General features: G+C 38.4%; 2 protein-coding genes across 6 annotated transcripts in view; one reads left to right on the top strand and one right to left on the bottom strand.

Moving 5' to 3' along the window:
- LOC103063803 (cohesin subunit SA-2-like) overlaps window positions 1-10,735 on the bottom strand; it is a 68,511-nt gene extending 57,776 nt beyond the window's left edge. The window contains exons 1-3 of one of the 5 annotated variants that reach the window (XM_025166118.2): window positions 10,599-10,735; window positions 4,867-5,010; window positions 248-332 (exon numbers count right to left, since the gene is read on the bottom strand). In XM_025166118.2, the coding sequence (XP_025021886.1) occupies window positions 248-332; window positions 4,867-4,916 (135 nt within the window). In that variant the 5' untranslated portion in view covers window positions 4,917-5,010; window positions 10,599-10,735. Of the gene's footprint in view, window positions 1-247; window positions 333-4,866; window positions 5,011-5,263; window positions 5,358-10,369; window positions 10,502-10,598 lie in introns of those variants that run through there. The other 4 variants (XM_015887916.3, XM_088144989.1, XM_088144987.1 and 1 more) reach the window with 4 other exon arrangements.
- On the top strand, window positions 10,657-23,578 carry GTPBP6 (GTP binding protein 6). The gene is made up of 10 exons (XM_007427321.4): window positions 10,657-11,188; window positions 12,714-12,851; window positions 13,309-13,379; window positions 15,506-15,636; window positions 16,453-16,523; window positions 17,480-17,638; window positions 18,469-18,677; window positions 19,813-19,961; window positions 21,063-21,215; window positions 21,861-23,578. Exons 1-10 carry the CDS (start codon window positions 10,813-10,815, stop codon window positions 21,997-21,999), a joined length of 1,596 nt encoding a protein of 531 aa, XP_007427383.2. The 5' UTR covers window positions 10,657-10,812; the 3' UTR covers window positions 22,000-23,578.
- The last annotated feature ends 815 nt before the right edge of the window (window positions 23,579-24,393 follow it).

Consider the following 24,393-nt stretch of genomic DNA (forward strand, 5'->3'; position numbering starts at 1 on the left):
TTAATTGAGGAATACCTATATGGGCATTTACAAAATGTATCTACTACTGTAACCATTTCACATGAATGCTAGTACAGGCCAACTTTGGACATACCCTTCAATTTAAATATATTAAATTTAAATATATTAAATTGACGTCATCCCCCAATATAGTTTTAAGTTATAAAGTGTATACACTGAGATTTAAGGAGATCAAATTCCATTTTTTTCCCATCTACCTTATGAACGTAGACAACATAGTACTTACAAAAACTTCAGTGTTGCTATTTCTCAAGCAATTTCCATTCGGTGCAGTGGATTCAGGGACAACCTCATCCTGGATTCCATTTTCTCTGAGCATAATTTGAAAAAGAATAGAACCTGTATGAAGTATGAACTTAAAAGAGTAGTGAATACTATTCTGCAGTCTTGTTAAATAGATTGCTAGTTAAATCAATTTATCCCCAAAAGAAAAATATATATAACTAATATTTGAAAGCTATGTTCTTAAAACAAATTATGACTCCATATATGACTACAGCAATATGTAGTCAAAGCTATACAGACAGTCCCCTACTTGCAAACTTTCATGTTGTGAACTTTCACCGATACAAACAGGATGGACTTGGAAGTCAGAACCGGAAGTTGGGCTGGAAGTCAGGCCAGAAGTTGGAACTGGAAGTCGCGAGAAGGCGGGAAAGGGTTTGTTTGCAGTGCCCCACAAACTAACCCTTTCCCACCTTCTCCACCATTCCGTTTGCATTTGAGGTTTGCATTGAAGTTGGAGTTCCCAGAAAAGGTTTACGCAGTGCGCTTTGTTACCAGGTGAGGCAGGAGAGCTGGTGGTGGCAGAGGACAGGGGAGAGGGGGTGGAGGTCTCCTGCTTTGCCTGGCAATGGAGCACACCACACCCCACTGGCCCTGCCTCCTGCCTCCAGCTCTTTTTTCTTTTTTTTGCTTGTTGGACTTATGAACAAAATGGACTTATGAACAGCCTCTTGGAACATAACCCGTTCGTAAGTAGGGGGCTATCTATATATACAGCAAACATAGAATCAGAGTAGGTATTCCACAGAATCATGCAAACAAACTTTTAACATTTTGTTTTAATGAAAAGTAACTACAGAAAGCTGGAATTAAAAGCTTTCCTCTACTGCTATTTATCTGTGAAGTTGGTTTCTTCTCTGGAAAGTAAAGTATAAATTATATTTTTCTCCATGAGAAATCTAAAGAGAGAAATCTTTAGCAAACAGCTAGCACCCTTCCTGTTATGCTACATTCCCAAATTTCATTTAAAATCAAATGCACATAAAATAAACAGGAAAATATTTTCATATTATCTACTGTATACTGTTTAGTTTTTCCAAAGTCATCTCAAGGAAGCTATTTTGAAAACTACCAAACACCCATCTGTTCTTTTATATACTCATATATAAAACAAAGTAAAATGAAAAATAAAATATCCCAATTATATAAACAGTACTGGTTCCATAATAAAACCACTAACAATGGTGGGTATCTTTCCCCACTAATTCAACCTTCAAATAAATTTCCCATTTAACACAGCATAGGCTAACGTGCAGGCAATAGTCTTTAATTGTCAAATTAAAAGAAAACTGTCCAATTATCTATCTATCCTAAAGAAATGCTTATATACATTCAATCAGAACAAATTAGGATAAGATATATCATTTGCACGTAGAAGGTCTCAGATTCCATCCAGCTGACTTGATGAGTAAGAAGAGCAAAAACGATGGCTTAACCAACTTCTGATTTACCGTACTATTAACAGAAAAGACAAAAGCAATGGCATCTGTATGCAGATGCTAAAATCTCAAGAGTCCAGTGAAGGCCAAGGATGATTCTAAACCTGAGACACCTTCAAAACATTTTTTCCCAATCCATTGCTTTGAACTGTGCTAGAGAGGTAAGTCTAACTACCATATTTATTTCCCACTATGCTCAAGTGCCACTGTGTAGAAACTTAAAATGGCATCTGGGACTGCTTAGAGTGTTGTTCTTATTGCAAATGGAATTGCCTGCTACTGCCAGGAAAATCCATTATGGACCACTGAGATAAGAGAACCAAACTGAGGATCTTTTCCCCAATCTGTTCAATATGGACCTAGTTTTCATCCAGCTACCTGTTATATTACAGTAATAGATACACAAGGCTTCAGCGGCAGGCTGCACTTCACAATGGAGAAGCAGTGCTGGGATGGTGGGCTTAACATTTTGGGGTTGAAATCCACTACCTTTATAATTACTTCTATTCCAGATCCATAATGCATTAATCTTCAGGGGGGGAAATAGCAGGCCCAGGACGTGTTTCACTTGACTTTTGTTAACAATTCTCATAGCTCTATGGACAATCATTTCTAGCCTTCCAATCCTGTTCCCCTCCCACTAAACTCCCCTGCTCATCCACATATCCCACAAGGAAAAATAAAAATCTAATCTGATTTTCTGTGTATGCTGCTACATACACAGATTTCTCTTGCAGTCAGCGAGCGCTTCCCAAATCTTCATCTCATCTGTACATGTACATTTATTTTGTATTCCTTCCTTCTTCTGGTCATAGACAACGCTAGCATATCTAGGCAGAAGGTCCAGAGAACCAGCACGGCTAGTGTCCTATATAATCATCCCTATCTCCTTCCCCACCACGAATTCAAGACTGAGGGATCTATTCTAATCGAGTGGCATGGCGAATGTTCACAACCAACAACAGTGTGAGTGTAATGTTGCATGCGGGCAGGGAAGTCATAGGCTCTTCTCTCCTTTGAAGACAGAGCAATAGCCTTGGATGAAGAGACAGAGAGCTGCCTTTTTCAGCTAAACAACAGTGTTTGCATCAAGGGCAGCACTGCCTGTGAGAGAGATAAAGAGAAAGGATAAGGAAAAACAGTAACTGGATTATGAATACATGTAAGAGAAGATGGGAGCTGTTAGTATTTAGTCTAGAAGGATCCAGATAAAAGACAGTTGATATTTTCTAGTTATTTCCTAGTTATACAGTGGGGCAAAAAAGTATTTAGTCAGCCACCAATTGTGCAAGTTCTCCCACTTAAAAAGAGGAGAGAGGCCTGTAATTTTCATCATAGGTATACCTCAACTATGAGAGACAAAATGGGGGAAATCCAGAAAATCACATTGTCTGATTTTTAAAGAATTTATTTGCAAATCATGGTGGAAAATAAGTATTTGGTCAATATCAAAAGTTCATCTCAATATTTTGTTATATATCCTTTGTTGGCAATGACAGAGGTCAAACGTTTTCTGTAAGTCTTCACAAGGTTTTCACACACTGTTGCTGGTATTTTGGCCCATTCCTCCATGCAGATCTCCTCTAGAGCAGTGATGTTTTGGGGCTGTCACTGGGCAACACGGACTTTCAACTCCCTCCAAAGGTTTTCCATGGGGTTGAGATCTGGAGACTGGCTGGGCCACTCCAGGACCTTGAAATGCTTCTTACGAAGCCACTCCTTCGTTGCCCGGGCGGCGTGTTTGGGATCATTGTCATGCTGAAAGACCCAGTCACGTTTCATCTTCAATGCCCTTGCTGATGGAAGGAGGTGTTCACTCAAAAGCTCACGATACATGGCCCCATTCATTCTTTCCTTTACACAGATCAGTCATCCTGGTCCCTTTGCAGAAAAACAGCCCCAAAGCATGATGTTTCCATCCCCATGCTTCACAGTAGGTATGGTGTTCTTTGGATGCAACTCAGCATTCTCTCTCCTCCAAACATGACAAGTTGAGTTTAGACCAAAACGTTCTACTTTGGTTTCATCTGACCATATGACATTCTCCCAATCCTCTTCTGGATCATCCAAATGCTCTCTAGCAAACTTCAGACAGGCCCGGACATGTACTGGCTTAAGCAGGGGGACACATCTGGCACTGCAGGATTTGAGTCCCTGGCGGCGTAGTGTGTTACTGATAGTAGCCTTTGTTACTTTGGTCCCAGCTCTCTGCAGGTCATTCACTAGGTCCCCCCATGTGGTTCTGGGATTTTTGCTCACCATTCTTGTGATCATTTTGACCCCACGGGGTGAGATCTTGCGTGGAGCCCCAGATCGAGGGAGATTATCAGTGGTCTTGTATGTCTTCCATTTTCTAAGTATTGCTCCCACAGTTGATTTCTTCACACCAAGCTGCTTGCCTATTGCAGATTCAGTCTTCCCAGCCTGGTGCAGGTCTACAATTTTGTTTCTGGTGTCCTTCGGCAGCTCTTTGGTCTTGGCCATAGTGAAGTTTGGAGTGTGACTGTTTGAGGTTGTGGACAGGGGTCTTTTATACTGATAACAAGGTCAAACAGGTGCCATTACTACAGATAACGAGTGGAGGACAGAGGAGCCTCTTAAAGAAGTAGTTACAGGTCTGTGAGAACCAGACATCTTGCTTGTTTATAGGTGACCAAATACTTATTTTCCACCAAGATTTGCAAATAAATTCTTTAAAAATCAGACGTGATTTTCTGGATTTTTTTCCCCATTTTGTCTCTCATAGTTGAGGTATACCTATGATGAAAATTACAGGCCTCTCTCATCTTTTTAAGTGGGAGAACTTGCACAATTGGTGACTGACTAAATACTTTTTTGCCCCACTGTATTTAATTTGCCTAGTTTTCAGTTTTCCTAGTTAAATCTGACAGAGTGTTTAGGGGCTAGTATTGGCTAAGAAAAAATGTTTCTGATTGAATCTGCTACCGTAGAAGAGGCAGCTTTGGCTGATTATTTATTTTTAAATCTGGTTTGGCAGGGTTTTATTTTAATATGTTGTTAGTGTAGCAAATAAATGTGATATTAAAGAAATGTTTTTCTTTTGTTTCCCTAACTGAATCTATCAGAGTGTTTAGAGCTTAGTGTTGGCTATAGTACTCACCCATGATCCTCTCTGACATCACTGAACTGACATCTTTCTCCTGGAGACATTCACACTCAAAGTATGTGAAGAACAGTCTTTGAATGTACGGAGTTATGTGTGTTGGCATTCACAGAATTTTACAATAGCAAAGTCCAGAAGTACCTGGAAGCCAAAACACATACCGTTTTATCCACCAGGACTTCTCTACTGTAGATGCAACTTCACAGATATTGGTGGGATTATCTGAAACATTCACATACTGAAAGCTCTGGATTGTGTAACAAATGAACAGGTCTATATACAAACATGTGCACACATACCCACATTTCCAAACCACAAACATAAACTGATGAAACATAAATACTTTTCAATAAAAATGCCAAGGTACTTTTGTACAATATTGTTAGGGTCTTACTTGTGGCTAGAGAAACTGGCAACGGAACTGGGCTCTGCTATCATTCCCACTACATCCTCTCAGTGGGCAGAAAGAAAATCATCCAGAGCAGACACTTCAATATGAAAAAGAATATAAAAAACTTCCAGTTTACTCTTCTTAGCTCCTCTCCGAGCAGCAGTAACAAAACTGTTCAAAGTTGAAATATCAGGCAGTACCACACAGCCCCATGAGACATTCAAAAGTAAGACACAAAAGCAGCAATTTCCAAAGAAAATGTATAATTGTATTTTAGCAACATGAAAATTATATTTTAGTAACATTTTTAAATGGAAATCAAATGGCATTATGTGGGAGTGATCCTACAAATATCACAATTGATAGAGCAACATTTATGATGGAAGCCAGTTATTTAACTGAGACAGCAACTAGCACACAAATAAGGAAAAATACTACTGGCAATACAGAAACTCACATTTTGAGGCTTATAGCTGATGTAGGAAGTTAAAGGGAATAGTATTGAATTTAAGATTGTATGTAAGGAGAAACAGACTCTTTTTGCAAGGTTTATAAATATACTCAGACAAGATGCTATGATTCGGCAATCAACTGATGTATATAATTTGTTGACCCAGTAGATCCAAGTATCCAGGAGAAGGTTGAAAGGGGAAAGAAAGAAAGGGGGGGGGCACTATTTGAAGCATGCACACTACAATACCCTGAAAAAACAAAATTTTGCCATAGCAGCTTTCAGTGACACCTTTAGCTCCTTGTGTACATGCTTAGTTTTGCCAGACCCTCTCCTGAATAACTGAAGGTGAACATCCCGTGCAAAAAACATTAGATGGTATGCCAACCTGTCAAGGGTCTCCAATACTCCTAAGGATTTGAAACATGCTTCCTTGAACATAGGAAGCATATATTCCTCAGAGCTTTTGCAATTTTAATTAAAATGTGGGGAAAGTATTTACTGCTGCAATCTACCTCAGTTAATCTGCCTCAGTTTTCTCCTCTCCGAGCTCCAGCTCTTAAAAGGAGCTGCCATCACTTTTTCTGCTATCATTGTTTTCAAGCCATGTTGCACCTAATCTATTTTCTGGGAGGATGTATTTTTACAAATTGTAGCTTTTCCATCCTTGCTTTCTATTCTCTTACCTGGCACGTATATTTATACAGATAACTGTATATGTCTGTATGTATATGCATTGTATCTTTTCCACTTCTGACCATGTTAACTGAAACATGTCCAGTAGTACGGATTCTACTTGGGTAAGCCACTTGGTCAAGACTGTATAATATTCAAGCTCTTTTATTATAATGTTGTTGTTCCTTCTACTAAGTATTTTTTTCCAGCCAGTTCTGCCCTATCCAGGTCTTCTAGAAAATTTGGAGGAATAGCTCTAAACCTTTTTGTTTTTGCTGGAGTAGTAGTTTTTGCCTTTGTGCCCTTCTTGAGCAAAGTAGTGCTGAGTCTTATAGCACCTGCTTTACCCTTAAAAACCCACACAAACCTCCCCAAAACACAAAACAAAACATCTCAAATTTTATCCCCACATTCACTTTGGGGAAAGGAGCTCTGAGAGATATAGACAAGGTGTAAACAGGGTGCTTGGAATTGTACTTGGCCTGCAAGCCATGTTTTGTCCACCCTTCGCTGTAGTATAACATGTAAGTACAGTTCTATGACTCTAAAAATCCTAATTCACAGAAGCTGGAAGAGATTTAGCATCCTTATAATAGAGAAGATCTGATCTGAATGTAACGGAAATCCTGTTCCCAAATTTTACCTCCTCTCTCTCTTTTTCCTCTTTTTTCTTAGTCCTTTTAAGCCAAGCAATCTCCAGGTACAAGCCACCCTTAGCTTCTCCTATCTTAACACCTTTAAATTAGGAATTATTTTGTCTCCTGCTAGTCCTAACCAGACTTGGGTAACCACGGCTTGAGTTCTCATCCTCCTCCAGCCCAATTGCTCCCTATTTAGTTCTCCATTCAAAAGATACAACCTAGTGTTGTCTCCAGTTAATAGGGTTCTTTTCCTTTTGGCTTACATTCTGACTTGAGCTGACTCCTATGAGAATGTATTTATTACATCCCCTAACAAAAATCATTTCATTTTGTGCTTACAAGTTTACTCAATAAACACAGTCCTCTTTTAAAATAAACTCATGTGGGCAAAGTTACTGGCTAAGTTACCACAATACCTTATTGTCAAGATCCGTTAACACATGGACATCAGAAAGTACGCTGCTCAGATGTATGTGTGAGAGCAACCCACATAATGAACAGGGAAATGTACGTTCAGACTGCAACAAATTTGCTACAATGTGGTCTTCAGCAAATTACAGTAACACCAAAATGATGACATGTACATAATGACAACATCACACAAATGCTGCCAGTATGTACTTGTGTACATAAGTCACTGCATTTGAATGATGACATAATTGCACACATCATTTGTCCCTGCAGATGCCCAAGGCTCTTTGCACAGACCTTCCATTATTCAGACTGGTGCTCTTTAATGTGTTTTCAGGTCAGAGGGTTATCTTGGCAAGTGTGCACAGGCCCCAGATGAACCAAGAGTAATTAAGAGAGTTGGAAGGGAGCACTTTTTGTAATACTATTCTTTCAAAATCTCCATGTCCTCCCTCACTTTCATTTCTGATGCAGATAAGGCTTAGTGGGTGCTTTTGTGCAGGAACAAACTACCATGTCCTACAAACCTACAGCCAGTATGGCCATCAAGTCAGAGAACAGGATAACCATAACACAAAAAATCTAGATTATGTAACAAGTAGTCCAAAATAACAAGGGTATTAAGATATTTTAGAATACTGGGGTGGCCGTATTTTGTTAAGTAAGCCATCTTGGGAATTAATTAATAAAATCAAAATTAGCATGTAAATATTACATGGCATTTTAGGTAAACAAATCTAGAGAGTTTAAAAAACTGGAGAAGTGTCAGTCTTAAGCGTTATTCTGGATGATGCCTCTGATTAGGAATGAAGTGTAAGCACCATTGAAACAATTACAACACTGTATTCAAATGTGATAGAAAAAATGGTCCTAAAAGTTCCATCCAGTCACATTTAACAATGGTTTTCCAAACACAATAGAATTGCTAAAACAACCTTGCAATGAGGATTTAAGAGATTCAAATCTTTTAAAGAAATCTGTGAGTTTATTTAAAACCACAGTAATAGATGCTCAGCTAGGAGTTACCATACATTTTGGGAAAGGCACCAATAGGTATGAGAGCCTCCCACTGTGATTAAGAGGCACAATCAATGAAATTATAAAAGGAAAAACAGCTTCCTATAACAATGGAAGTCTTTGTCCAAGTGAAAAAAACAGTGCAAGTCTTGGCCAAGTCAACAAAAAATGTGGAAAAATAAAAAACTGAGGTACACTCTGCTAGTAAAATAAAGTCAAAGGATAAACTATCTAAATTATTTGGTAAGTTCTGGGGAATAAAAAGGAAATTCATGCTAAATATTATTAGGAAAAGGACTACACCTAAAACATCAGCCATATAAAGCTGTTATACAAATCTATCTGAGTTATATTTGGAATATTATATCCCATCCCACCCCACATAACTCTGGGCAATATGCAGGAAACAATGATCAAATATGAGTCAGAACACCTTCCATATGAATCAAGTCTAAAATATGTGGAGCTTTGGGAAAAAGAAGACTAAGAAGCTGGTATGAACAAAGGTGTTTTTTTCCCTCTCCCTCTCATTTTATTTTGATCATTTATTTTGATATTATGTTCAGGACAAAAAAAAAGCACACCTTCATTCCATGTATAACTGAATTTTGAAAGTACTATTCTTAATGTTACAGTATTTTCAAAAGGACTCAACACTCAGAGGACCAATACAGCAACTGCTAATACCACCAATGGCTAAAAGGTACTTCCATGTGGTTGAGTCACTGGACATCATATTGTCAGAAAGGAAAACTGCATGTGCCTGTGCAGAATGTTGGTCCAGAGGTTTTTTTTCCTCTGCTCTCACATTCTTCAGTGAGTGTGTATTGAAAATATTACCACAATCATCCTAATAACTTGTCCCCTGATGAAACACTCTTACAGTTACACCTGTTAGAACCAGAAGGCACCTTATTACCAGTTTTATCCTGATTGGGAATCATCGAGATGTAGGTAACCAGACAGTCAAACCCTCTACTGGAACTCAAGGACCTTTGCACTTTAGATGACTATATCGTCATCTAAATATACAGACTATACCACAGAGGATATACACCGTAAAAATAGAGAGTTCCCCCCCTTCCAAGCTGGAGGGTGTGTGGAAAATATGTAAACCTCTGTGCGTGGAGGCATGATATAAACATATAACATTGGAGAGCTTAAGGAAGGGTAGACTGTACAGTATATACCATTCTGAGATCTGACAGACAGGAAGCTCTTTCTACAGCTCTTCCTCTGAAGTTTAGAACATTACTTCTTTTGTTATGATGCAACAGAACACATAAAACTGTGTAACGTGTCCCTGAAAATAAAAGCCTAAACCGTGTGCAAAGCTGCACAACATATAGTGCGTACAGTGCAAGAAAGGAGACACATTACCATGAGTGCAAATCAAATGAAAAGGCAAACATACAAACATGGCAGCAATGTACACGAAGGAAGGTGTCTGCCTTGCCCTGTAAAATAAAGTCGGCTGCAAAACCAAACCAAAACAAACCCCTCCCAAATTACAAAAAGACGCTATCGCCAGCTTTAGGCTTCGTGCGCGAGAAGCACAAAGAATCCACAGGTAGGATCTGACCGTGAAGGGGGATTAAACAAAGCCTCAGCCGTGGAACTTTTCGCTCTGCAAGAGAAACAGCCTTGAAAGGAAGGAAGGAAGGAAGGAAGGGACCATCATCTGAGAGAGAAGAGGGGCTACAGATTACAAGATGTTAACAACGGTAAAGGAGGGCGCGGAATAGCGACATAGAGACGCGAGGGAGGCTGGGGGGGACGAGGGCGCCTATTGCCAAACCCGCGGGATCCACCGCTTGGGAGAGCCAAAGAGGGAGCAAGCGAGGCTCCACGCGCGGCCGTCCCGCCTCGCCCCAAGCCCAGCCCTGCGTCCGGGCACCCGCGCGCGCCCCCTACCCAGCGGGCTGCGCCGGTCCAGAGAAGGACCCGATTCGGACCAGAACGAAGCAGGGCGGTCCCGGCGTCAGTCTGGGCAGCTGCCTTCCTGCCGCTGAATCAATCCCGGGCGCAGAGCCAGGGCCAGGGCCCGCCCTCCCCCTGTCGCTCACCCATCACGTGCCTCGACCCCCCCAATGAGAAAGGAATGTGACAGCCGCGCCCCCCGAAGAGATTGAGGCGTAATTACCTGAAAGGGAGAGGCTTTTTTTCAAACCCCGCCCCTCGGGGGTTCTTTCCTGCGCCGGGAGGGAAAGAATGGCGGCGAGAGGCGGGGTTTCTAGGCGTGGTGCACCAACCGGTGGGGTCAAAGAAGAAGTGGCTTTCGTTCCGTCCAAGTCTTGCTTGAAAACTGAGGTGGAGCCCCTTGGGGAATGTAATGAGTGTTGCAAATATTGATCGGCATGGGCTCCCGGTGGCGGCAATTGCCGCGCTTGGTTCAGAAATTACTCCTGGAGGTTCGTCTGCTGCCAGCTAGCTGTCTCGGGCGTGATCCCGTTAGGCTTTGGCACGCCTCTGCTGTCAGATACCGTCAGCCGCCATCTGGCAATGGACCTACTAGGGGAAAGAGTGGGGCGGGGACGTTGTCTTCCTGGGGGGCGGAAGACAACGATGAGGGGGACGTCGTCGCCGACGAAGACGACGACGACGACGACCTGGACGTAGAGGACCAGCAGTTGGAGCAATCGAGGTTGCCGCTTATCACGCTGGAGACGCAAAGAGTGTTTATTGTACACCCGGCTGTGAAATGGGGACCAGACAAGCCGAAGCTGACCACAGGTTTGATCAGGAGTGTCACCGTGACTGCGTAGAGAGGCCAACCGAGATGCAGCTCAGGGCGTTACTGCATGCAGGACTTGGCGCACTTGGATGCTGTGCAAATGCTGAGAACCTCAGAAGCAAGAGCCGGCTATTAAGGGGTGTTAATAAACCGCGATTATAAATAACATGGGATAGTGATAGGACAGGGCTAAGTTAGTAAAAGCTGCAGCTTTTCTCAGAATGATTTTTTATTTCGAAGTTGCGCCATAATATTTCTGGTAACGGAAAGATGGTGTTGCTATTTGCTGTGGGTTTAGTCCACTTTCTGGATTTTCTGCATCACCGGCTCAGAAAATGGGGCAGTTTCAAGGAATACCAAGCGTAGGACTATGAGATCTGAGATGCAGAAATCCGGACGATCCCTAGAGGACAGCAGACCCTCCAGTGGTCATTCGAATTTTTGCAGCCCAAATCTGGTAGTTCACCGTAGTAAACATTCACTTCTCAGTACTGAAACTGAGTATGTTAGACATGCTCAACTTTTCTGACTTAACTTTCCCACTTAGCTTCTGAATTAAATATTGAGCTGCTGCTCAGAAAGGAATAGCATGGGAACAAAAGGAAACTTTATTTTCATTTATATTAAAATTTAACTAAAATCTAGTTAACATAAATCCCCGGTTGTGATTTATTTTATTATATTAAAAATTACACTTTAGCCATGTTTGGTGGTCTTGTTTGGGGAAAGGGCATAGCTCCTTTTGTCCCAGGTTCTTTAGAATAGACTAAAGAAGGAACTTCTTTTTTACATTAATCAAATAATCCCAAATGTGTTTGTACTCTTCACCCATTCCCAGCCACTCTAAAAATGGCAAACCAAATATAAATACAGGATTGTCATTTCAAAACAATATTATTTATTTTTTAAGATTACTGCAGGTATCAGTAGTGTCGATACCCAAATACACGTTTTTTTTTAAAAAGGGCCAAAATCTTGAGAGATCATCACATTTTGCAAGATTGTGGATTTTTTTGCTCATTTTAAAAGATTTTAAACAGGAACATCAAAATCTCATGAAATTTGGTAATGTGTGATTTCAGCCATTTGATTTTTTTAAATGTGGCCATTTTTATTGAATTTTGGGGTTCCATGGACATCATCTTCGGGCATCATATGCTGCCTGCAAGTGCCACATTGCCAAACTGGTTTATATGGTGGTTCTCAGAAACCTTTGTTGCTATTATAGTGCTCATAACATAAAAGATTGGGAGCCACTGTTTGATCCAATTTGTATGTTTTATCATTTGTAATATTCAAACTTGAATGCATTGACATTTTACTGATGGCTGTGCTATTGATATAGAGAAAGGCTGCTAATGAAATTCTATCTTGCTGTAACATTTTGCCCTTAATTTCAAAGAAATGAATATTCCAAAGTATCGTTACATCCATTTTTTACTGTAGTTGTTTATAGATAAGCATATGTTAGAAATATGTGTTCTGTGATTATGGTTACAATTACATTTTTTCCTGATATTATAGCTGAACTGCAGCTTGCTGAAGCTGTTGCTCTGATAAACACCCTTCAAAACTGGACAGTGATAGATAAAATCATTCTGCCTATACAAATTCCTGACAAGAAATTTATCTTTAACAAAGGAAATTTTCAACTTTTAACTGGTAAGAATGAAGCCCAAAACATGACTTAATGCAAAATTCTGAGGCCAAAAGACCCTATTTTTTCCTTTAATGTAAGATTATCTGTAATAATTCATTTTATAGTTAAGATCCTATGATATCCTATGATATGATTTTACATTGAATATTTCTATTAGTATGAAACCTGGGCCAGATATTTGTTTGTAATGAAAATAGATTGTCATATTTTAAAAGTCTTTTACTTGCAGTTTTCAGATAAATTAGAAATATAATAGTGCGTGTTATACATCTTAAATTTTTTTAACACAGTGATGCTATACCAAGCTTGAGAGTATAAGCTATCAGAGATTTGATTTATAAGTATTTGAAGCATGGTCCTGAGTCAATAATTGTAGCGTTTGAATATTATTTCACTTCTAAAAACAAAAATAATTAGATCTTACTGTTGCAAAAATAACTATCAATCATTTTCTTTTAGAAAGGATTAAAAGATTGCCTTTTGTATCATCTGTCTTCGTAAATGTAGAAGTACTCTCTCCTGTAACTAAAGTAAGTACTTTTTATTTTGAAAATCTCCATTCTTTTAATTCAACTAGTTGGAATTTTTTATATGACTACAATGTGCATGTTTCCAGTAATGAGATACTTTGATGTGGGTGGTCCAGATTTAATTCTGGTTTTATACATTAGCTTCATATGAGTATAAGACTATAGCTCTATGGGCATTTACTTATGACTAAACACCATTGAGCCCAATAAAGGATTAGGGTTCTGCCCCCGGAAGGAGGGCCCAAACAGCATTTATATAATTGTATCATAAATGTTGACCAGTAATGATGTCAAATGCCAATTACAACATGAGTTAGATTTTTCTGATTGTAGTGAGTAAGCAGAATAATAAAGAGGAGGTCAGCACTAGTCAGTTTTTGTGGTTGGTTACTTACTAGTTCCCATTTTAAAAAATACAAGTGCTGATTTTAGATAATTTACATGCCAGCATCTGCAAATGCCTAAGCAAGCTATTAAGGAGGTTTACTTGAGTTCAGGGCCTTGATCGTTTGGAGGTTTTGGTTCAGGTATTTGTTTTACTCCTTCAGTTGAGATTGGCAATGGAGACAGCAGATTTCATGCTGGTATATTTATCTGCCAACTCAAATATGATAGTACTTTAACTCAACCAAAGAAAAAGGTCCTACAGCTTTCTGTTGTTATTATCAAGTCAGAGATGGCTGATCCTCTTGCATCTCGCTCCACCATCATTTCCTTTTCCATCTGAAGGAAAAAGTTGTCTGCAAGACAAGTCAGGAGTTTCCTGGAAAGATTCTGCTTGGCATAGCTTGTCTTCCATCAGATGCCAGGCTGTTAAAGTCCTCCATCACTTACCTTCTGAAAGAGCTTAAAAACAGACCTTCTCAGTAGCAACAGGTTCTTTGGAATAGTCTGCCCCACAAGGTTCAGATGATCTCTTTCCTGTTACCAATTTGGAAAACCACTAAGATCATAGGTTTCCAGTGGCCCTTCAGGTTGGAGAGGGCAATATAATAGAAGAAGCTCCATCAGGAAGATACTATTCTGTCTGTCTCAGAGTTTACATGATGTATTGGTATTGAACATGTTTTAATGTGTTATGCTTTGTAGTTTGATGTTTTATTGTCAGCTGCCTAAAATAGGAGGAGGCATATTCATATATGTAAATATAAGTAAATAAATAAATAAATATTATATATATATGTATGTATATAATAATATATATTTGTATGTATATAATAATATATATTTATTTATATAAGTATTGTATTAATACATTTATGTAAGTATTATTGATACTTTATATAAGTATTATATTATTGATATATAATATATATTATATACAATATACAGTGGAACCTTGGGTTACGAACGCCTCTGCTAACGAACTTTTTGGGTTACGACCAGCTCCGGCCGCAAAAATTTACCTCGATTTGCGAACTCCGCCTCAGGATACAAGCAGGATACGCGGCCATTTTTCCACCCCTGACACGGTCCACGGCCATTTTTTCGCCCCTGACACGTGGTCCGCGGCCATTTTCTGCCCCTGACACGTGGTCCACGGCCATTTTTCCGCCCCTGACACATGGTCCGCAGCCATTTTTTTGCCCCTGACACCTGGTCCGTGGCCATTTTCCGCCCCTGACACGTGGTCGTAGGGAGGGGGACTCTCCCTCCAAGCAATAGCCACCTCCCTGTCCTCCACGCCAGAACGGATTAACGGTAATTACATTGAACCTTATGGGGAAATTTCCTTTGGGTTGCGACCAATTCGGGGTGCGACCAGAGTCACGGAACGAATTAAATTCGTAACCCGAGGTTCCACTGTATACAATATATACTATATATTTTATTTAACTTTGTATCTATAATTACTTGATCTAGGTTGGCATATTTTACTTTTCTGTGTTACTTTTTAACTTTTCACTATCTAATGCTGCATTTATGAAAAAGGGTCACCAGTACCCCAAATGTTTCTTTGTGATCAGTGTTCTTCCTTTGCAATGTAACTCTACATGATGACATGTAATGAATTATCCCCACATTATGTCCTTTGGCATTTATTCATTATAGGCTAGAGAGAGACTTGAATGCAAGTACATTTGCAGACAGTATTAAACACCTCCATTTATTTCCTATTTTTATAGAAAGAACTTGAAAAGGTCTGGGGCGTGAAGGTTTTTGACAGATACACAATTGTCCTTCATATTTTCCGATGCAATGCTCAGACAAAGGAGGCAAAACTCCAGATAGCTTTAGCTGAACTCCCACTTCTAAGGTACACAAAATAGTATAAGTAATGTTAATGTCAACAAGATGGAAAATATACTTTCAGGTAATAATTAAAATAATAATATATAGCCTACTTGTGTCTTAGATTATATGTTTATACATACATACGACGTTTCACATAAGGAAGTTTAGATCATACATGGAAACCTGATTATTATAATTCCACTTAATAATATTTTGTTTTATTCCATGACTTTCTATTTGAAGATGTGTGTGTGTGAGAAAGAAAGAGAGAGAAAGAGCTTTTGCAAATCTTGAAATAGCTTGGCACATTTGTTTCAGGGCTAGTTCTCAATGTATTTCTCACATGTGAAAGCATCACTTGAATGTCAGTGTCCTCCAAAAATAGATTTTACTTCAAACCCCAACTCTATTTTAAGTTATTATGAATAATAACAACTTGCCACAATATATCTATTGTTAATTATAACTAGGGTTACAATTTTGTAACCAGAATTATATTATCAATTCATGTATTACTTTATGTATTAAATAATATTTATTTATGTATTGCTTTGGCTTAAATGCTGCTCTGCTCCATTTCCAAAGATTCCAAATGGCTTATAATTAACAACATTAAATTAAAATATTGGAACTCAGTAGCAGAACCCTAATAGCAACAAGGCCTTGATGTATCACCATTTGGGCAGCAAAATCTTTAGGTGTTGCCAAATATCTGAAGGTCTACATTTGTTGAAAGTAGTCGAGCTTAATTAGTATATTAGCTGAATCAGGGTTAATATGAAATTACCTTCAGTTAATCCATTCAAAGGCATAATTCTTTCTTTCTCTCTTTTCCCAGGACCAATGTGAGAAATGAAGTTGCTCAACTGGATCAGCAGAGAGGTGGCTCAAGATACATTATGGGATCAGGTAGTGTGAATAAATTGGAAAAGAAACTATCTCAATAACTGATGTACTGAGAATCAAAACAGTCACAAAATAACTTTTCTCATAAAAGAGGCTATAGATCTTTCACTTTATATCAAAATGATAACTGTATCTATTTACAAAGTATTTGACCTTGTATTTAATTCACATGCTTTTTTTTCTCTATGCAATAGCAAACATTCTTGTTAAAACCAAATCTAACAGATGAGGCAGGATCCTGTAGGTTGGGATAGTCTTGTAGTATTTGGCCATCTATATGCGTGGTCCTGAAAAACCAATTCAGAACTATGCTTCCATGTACTATGCATTTTTATGGAACTCTTCTTATAATGTTGGGCACATCTATATTAAAAATATTTGCTTGGATCTGGTTCTGTGGAGTCTCCAGGGAGAACTCTTAAGTAGGAACAAAAAAAGATCTATTACTCTTTCCATAGATTGTTGCTTATAAAAATGTATTAGTGCAAATGGGTTAAAGTTTAGAGATTGCCGTAGCTATGATATGTTGATGGCATAATTAGCCTTTGTTCATTTTATATGCTTAAGGAATACAGTTCTTCTGTGGTATTGTGTTTGATCAGCTTTTGAGTTCTTGATTCCTTCTAAAATTCTTGATTTCCATAGTATACATTCAGTTTTAATAATTATCAAAGTTTATAAGGTAGAATTTCAATGAAAGCATAAGGTTTTAAAAATATTATATAATTTTTGAGATTGGTCCCAGTGTTTATTTTAATTATTGTCAGAATTGCTGCAGCTCAGCATTGTGTCTCGTCATGTATTTATTTGCTCTCCTATAGTTAATGTAAATATAACAGGCTACTGTTGGCACCAAAGTATTGGCACCAAATATTATGATTCCTGCATTTTTATTTTTATAGGTACAAAAATAAAAATGCAGTAATCATAATATTCTCCTACTTTTATGTTTTTGACAGGTGAAACCTTCATGGAAATTCAGCTTCGTCTCTTAAAAGAAAAAGAAGTTAAAATTCGAAAGGCTCTACAGAAGCTCAAAAAAAATAGGAGTTTACTCAGAAAACAACGGAAGAAATGCGAGTTTCCAATTATTTCAGTAATGGGCTATACTAACTGTGGTAAGGACCATCGTACTGGAAATTCATGTAGACATATAAATGCCTTTGTACAGCAGAATGTTTAAATTTGTGGAAAGTACGATGTGTATGTGTTTATTTTTCCTAAAAATGCAGAATTACGCTCTAATTTGTTAGAAATAAGTCTTCCATATAGAATTCAGTGTTTCAATGCATTATTTTTCCATTCTAAGTTGGTAGAAATTCACGAAGTTCAAAATAGAGGTTATGCCTGGTTGAAACAGTCAGGTGATGATGTAGACCAAAATTCAAATGTCCATATGGATTTTCAGCCCTGCAAATCATGTCCCTTTGAAAAACTTCATGTGGTATGGAGAGCTGAAATACAAAGGCAAAAAATTGTTCACTCTCTCTCCCTGTGTATGGAATCACGTTCTGCATACCTTAACAGCCCCTTGAAACCAGATGGGAAAATTGATACTAAAAGATGCAGTCATTTTGGACTTTGAATGCTGCTGGAAGGAAAGCTCAGTGTGAATTTCTTAGTACAACTTTGATAATTCTTAAAAATCAGTTTAGATGCTCACTGGGGGATTTCTTGATTGGAAAATGTGCATGCACATTCTAAATTGTAGTTATTTATAGCTGTTGCAGTCTTTTCCACCTAGAAGAGAACAGCAAAAACAAGCTTGTAAATCAGGAAGGAATTTCCCAATTTAAAGTAAATAACGTATGTCTTGAAACTAGAGACAGTGATGTAATATATGCATTCAGTAATGATTTTTTTATTGTCATTATTTATCCCTTTTAAAAAAAAGATTACATGAAGCAAACTGTTCAATTTATATCATTTCTGTCTTTATTTCTGTTAGGGAAAACCACTCTAATCAAGGCCCTCACCGGGGATGCAAAGTTACAGCCCCGAGATCAACTTTTTGCCACATTGGACATTACAGCTCATGCTGGCCATCTGCCATCTCGGTTGACTGTTCTATATGTTGATACTATTGGATTTCTTTCTCAGTTGCCCCACAATCTTGTTGAGTCATTTTCAGCTACATTAGAAGATGTAGCTTGCTCGGTAAGTACCACACCAGTCTTATATTTAATTGTTCATTCATTTATTTTCCTACCATTCAAAAAAGAATAACAGGTCAGTTTCTAATTTAAGATGGAAATACAAAACATGCAAAGAAAATCAAATATATCATAAAAACATAAAAACAGTAGCAAAACATCACTTGGCAGAACTGAATGTGGCTTTTGAAAGACAGTAAGCATCTTTAGTTTAAGCTATGCTTCCGACTCATGCAGCTATACCAATAGTTCTATAATGTGTGCTTACTGTCAAGGAATTCAGAGCCTTTTATTCAACCACCTATAGAAGAAGCTAGGATTGCAGTATAGTTTCTATCATTTTGTAGCTAATAATTGACTTCCTGAGAGTCAGCATGATGTCGTTTTTAAGATGCTGGACTTGGAGAGAGAAGACCCAAGTTCTAATCCTACCTTAGTCACAGAAGCCAGCTTGGTGACTTTGGGCCAATCACTGTCCCTCAGCTCTAGACTGGGAAGTTGAAAAACTTCTATCTACAACCTGCATTGGAGTAGTCTGATAGATTATGGCCCATAACTTTGAATGAAGAAGCCTTCATCCTGCAGTGGATTCACTTGGGCTGAATCATCACCATCACCATCATCATCGTTCGTTTCAGGCATAGATTTACACATTGTTTAGTAGAATGCTATCATGATGCCATCTTGAACTGACTTTGAACTACACCTTACTAGTTAGTCTAATGCAAATAATAACTGTGCAAGGATTGTTTGTATATTGGGACTTAAAAAAAAGAAAGATATACTGAACAACTTCCTAATTTTGACCTTAATTAGACTATTATGGAAATAGGTTTATGTAAGAAACCTGTCAGCACAACATCTTTTGAATAATGTTGGATTCATTCATTGGCATCAATTGTGTGAATTTGGCTTGGGGCAGAACTTGAGGTTAACATTTGGTTTTTACGATTTCTTTTTACTTTATGGTATTTTTGCAGCATTCAAGAAACATGCTAAATATCAGTTATCTAACATTCCTCCAGTATTGTTCAGGTTTAGTTTTGTACCTCATACAGTAATGCCTGCAGAAAATCTAGCTTTCTTTTCTTCCTATCAATAACTGAGTCATTTATACATATATTGTTATTTGCTGCTAGGATTTAATTATCCACGTGAGAGACATTAGTCATCCAGAAACCAACCTCCAGAAGAAAACTGTATTATCAGTTCTCAAGAATCTTAATCTTCCCAATCATCTACTTGAATCAATTATTGAAGTACATAACAAAGTGGATTTAATAGATAGGTAAGAGATAACCTAACTTTCAAAATGCTAGTGTAGTTTATGTTTGGCTATCTCAGTTCACAACAAATTAAACCTATAAGTATTTGGTTAAAATTGCTGTGTTGCTGATACCACAAGCTTACTGTTGAACTAGAAGAAGCAGAATGCCTTAACTTGTATCTAAAATTGTTTTCATTGAAGTGCACAGCAGGAATTTAATTAATCTGATTAATGAGTAATTTATTATTGGACAACATTACAATTTCTGAAGGATAGATTTTTTTAGCCTGAAGGTGCTTCTGGAATTGATACAGTCTGTGGAAGCATAAGTGATGCTGATAGCTAGGTATGCTATTTTGCTGGCTTTAGTTGGACTGATTGATTGATTGATTGATTGATTGATTGATTGATTTAAATTTATATCTGCTGCATCCCTCTACAGGGAAAGAGCATTGGGTTGCATGGTGCATTTAAGACTTATTTAAAATAAACTTCTAGGATTCTACCCAGAGGGCCGAAGGTGGTAACAATCTGGGCTGGGTCTGGAATGGAAGAAACCAACTGAGCAGGTCTGAGGTGACTGTTATCTGTCTTCTTCCATCTCTCCATATGGCAGTTGGTGTAATGGTTCAGATTTTGAAGAGGGGAGCAGGGGGAAGAAGCAAAGACTCCAAATGGCTCTTTCACCCTTCTGTCCTCTCTGGTACTTTTAAATTGTCTTCCAAACAAAATTCCCTTAGTATAGTGTTGACCAAACCTGGCCACTTTAAGATGAGTGGACTTCAACTCCCAGAATTCCCCAGCCAGCTATGCTGGCTGGGGGATTCTGGAAGTTGAAGTCCACTCAAAGTGGCCAAGTTTGGACAACACTGCCTTAGTATGTAACACTAGGTGGTTTTCCTACAATACGATGTTAATATGATATGATAAATACCCATCAGAAAATAAATGTTTCTTACTTAGAACAAAAGAAAAATATGAAATCCAGAGTGCTATGAAATGTGTGTGTGTTACATAAACAAGCTAGTTTTCTATAGTTATAAAAGAATCTATTGCTATATAGATATTTCTCAATTGCCTCCTGTGCCAGGGTCTGTCTTTATGATTTCTGTTTGCTGCTAGGTATCAGCCTAAAGAACAAACTGCTATAACCACTTCAGCTCTCCTTGGACATGGTTTAAAAGAGCTGAAAGAGGAAATTGAGACAAGAATTTTGAAAGGAACTGGGAAAAAAATTCTGACAATTAAAATTAATTTATCAGGACCTCAACTCAGGTCAGTGACAACTGCAGGCAAAGCAGGCAAATTAGAATCAAAACGCTACTTTTTAGAAACAGTTTGCTTTAGGTTCCCCTGAACCTTTAGAGAAGTTCAATATTACTTGCTGATCCAGCTTTTTTTTTCCTTGCTAAGCCCATTTAATATGTAAAAATATATTTTCTCCCTGTCAGTTTACTGGCTGTGCGTTTACACAAGTGCTGCCCTGCCAACAGCTAAAACCAAAGCTGCAGATATTATAGATAAGCTGCAGAAAAGAGCTTGTTGATTGTGCTGTGCTTGTGAACTGCTGTGTTTAAATGGGAGTGGGGAAAACGATGAGGAAAGACTTCCTTATGTTTGTTATACCCAATTTGTAGCAGCTACCCTTTCCCATATCTGTGGTGTGGTTTAGACAAAGCATATTTATTTATAAGTCACAAACCTCAGGAAACCCATTTCAAAAAGTCCTCCAAACCATCATTTCAAATCAAAATTGCGGGATTGCAATCCTGCTTTCAAGGATTTGAGTTTACAAAAGGAAAGAGAAAGATGTAAGCTCAGGATACATTTCTAATCCTCAAAACTATGGTACTTGTGATACTGTGATTGATAACGTTGTTTCTCTAGTATTGACACAAGAACCGTGTTGTATCATTGCAGTTGGCTCTACAAAGAAGCAGTAGTACAAGAAGTTGATGTTGTTCCTGAAGATAATACAGCTAAAGTAAAGGTCATCATAAGCGACTCTGCCTTGTGGAAATGCAAACGTCTGTTTCCTCAGTCTAGTTATTTGTCTTGAAAGTAACAACCTGCTTTGCTTTTGGGAGGAAGGTCCTCCAGCAAATTTTTTAAGAGACAAGAATACTGACTGCAGTTCAGTAGAGCTCCAACAACAGTGATGAGACTTCACAGATCAACAATGACTCCAGTGGACTTAAAAATTAACACGTGCTTATGTGAAAATGTTACTCGTGATACAAGGCTGTCCATTTTTCAACAGTGTGTTAGAGATGACAATGAGAAGAATGATGTGCCAGGACAGTTTTAAGATTTTGGTATAGGGTTACCTATGTGTGAAATTTATATTGAGTAGAGGTTGAGGTATGCTTAATGCTACAGAGTATCTTTATACTTGTAGGAGTATATATAGCTCAGTTGGCATTCTGCCAATTTTCTCTGAGTTTTGATTATGTGATGGGTGTTGATACTATAACATGTCATTTAGAGTCTCTTAATTTGTTGGAATAATATGTGATTGCTTCACATGAGTTGCAGATTCTTATATCTAAAAAATCTGTATTCTGGTGAAACAGAATAAGCAGCTCAACCCAGAATAACACAACTCAAATGGGAATTGCCAGGATAATATGCTGTATGCTTATCCACATAGGTTGGAGGTCTCAACGCATAATGTTACCCATTAGTTCAATTCTGTCTGTGGGCTACAGAATCGGTTGCTGTCTCTCCTGCTAAAGGTATTGTTCTGGAAGATTTTCAGAGCAAACGTCACAGCAAACAGTTACTCAGGATGATAGATCAGGAAAGTGGCAGGTAGGGTCCTATTCACGGTTGACTTCCTCTCCCTAATCCATCACCAATATCAGAGATATTACACAACCTCATAAACCTTAGCCTCAAAACCTCAAAACATCTTCCTTTCTTCAGCAGAGAGTTAAGTCCTGTTTTGCTTCCTTGTTCTTTCAGACAAAACTCCCAGGACAGTCCCTAGCTGGGGAGAACCAGGTTCTAGGCTACTCCCTCAGCCATGGAAACTATTGGGTGACTTTGGTTCAATCAGCCATTCTCAGTCTGATCTGTCTCACCATATTGTCAGATAAAATATGGAGATATGATGATGGGAAACCCCATGTAAACTATCTTCAGCTGGAAGAAGGATAAGCCATAAATCTAACTATTAATCATATTTAATTTACCAGTCTACTACTCAAGTCACTACCATCTCAACTTTGGGCATATCAAGATGTAACAGCCAATGTTTACTGATACATCAACATAAAGTCTAAAAATAAATATGGCAGTTTAGTACAGAAAGCCAGTGTCAGAACTTGAAAAAGTAAAACCATGCAAATAAATAAACGTTTAAAGATTAATTTATTTGTTCCTAACATAGTTCTTGTAAAAAAAACTGGGCCAGGTTAACGATGGCCCTTCTCAGCCTTAATTATCTGCCTTTTACTGTCAATATATGTACTGTCAATACATACGTAAGCTTTTTAGTATGCTCCTAAAATTCTTGTTAGAGGATAAGAGGGAACACAACCAACTTAGGGGTTTTTTCAGCTAAGAATATGAAACTAGAATACAGTCCTACAGTGGGGCAAAAAAGTATTTAGTCAGCCACCAATTGTGCAAGTTCTCCCACTTAAAAAGATGAGAGAAGCCTGTAATTTTCATCATAGGTATACCTCAACTATGAGAGACAAAATGGGAAAAAAATCCAGAAAATCACATTGTCTGATTTTTAAAGAATTTATTTGCAAATCATGGTGGAAAATAAGTATTTGGTCAATATCAAAAGTTCATCTCAATACTTTGTTATATATCCTTTGTTGGCAATGACAGAGGTCAAACGTTTTCTGTAAGTCTTCACAAGGTTTTCACACACTGTTGCTGGTATTTTGGCCCATTCCTCCATGCAGATCTCTTCTAGAGCAGTGATATTTTGGGGCTGTCACTGGGCAACATGGACTTTCAACTCCCTCCAAAGGTTTTCCATGGGGTTGAGATCTGGAGACTGGCTGGGCCACTCCAGGACCTTGAAATGCTTCTTACGAAGCCACTCCTTCGTTGCCCAGGTGGTGTGTTTGGGATCATTGTCATGCTGAAAGAGCCAGCCACATTTCATCTTCAACACCCTTGCTGATGGAAGGAGGTGTTCACTCAAAAGCTCATGATACATGGCCCCATTCATTCTTTCCTTTACACGGATCAGTCCTGGTCCCTTTGCAGAAAAACAGCCCCAAAGCATGATGTTTCCACCCCCATGCTTCACAGTAGGTGTGGTGTTCTTTGGATGCAACTCAGCATTCTCTCTCCTCCAAACATGACAAGTTGAGTTTAGACCAAAACGTTCTACTTTGGTTTCATCTGACCATATGACATTCTCCCAATCCTCTTCTGGATCATCCAAATGCTCTCTAGCAAACTTCAGATGGGCCCAGACATGTACTGG

Source organism: Python bivittatus, unplaced genomic scaffold (assembly GCF_059951505.1).
Source record: "Python bivittatus isolate LINGU-HERP-01145 unplaced genomic scaffold, Pbiv_v1 ctg000350_np1212, whole genome shotgun sequence".
In the NCBI taxonomy this organism is placed as follows: domain Eukaryota; kingdom Metazoa; phylum Chordata; class Lepidosauria; order Squamata; family Pythonidae; genus Python; species Python bivittatus.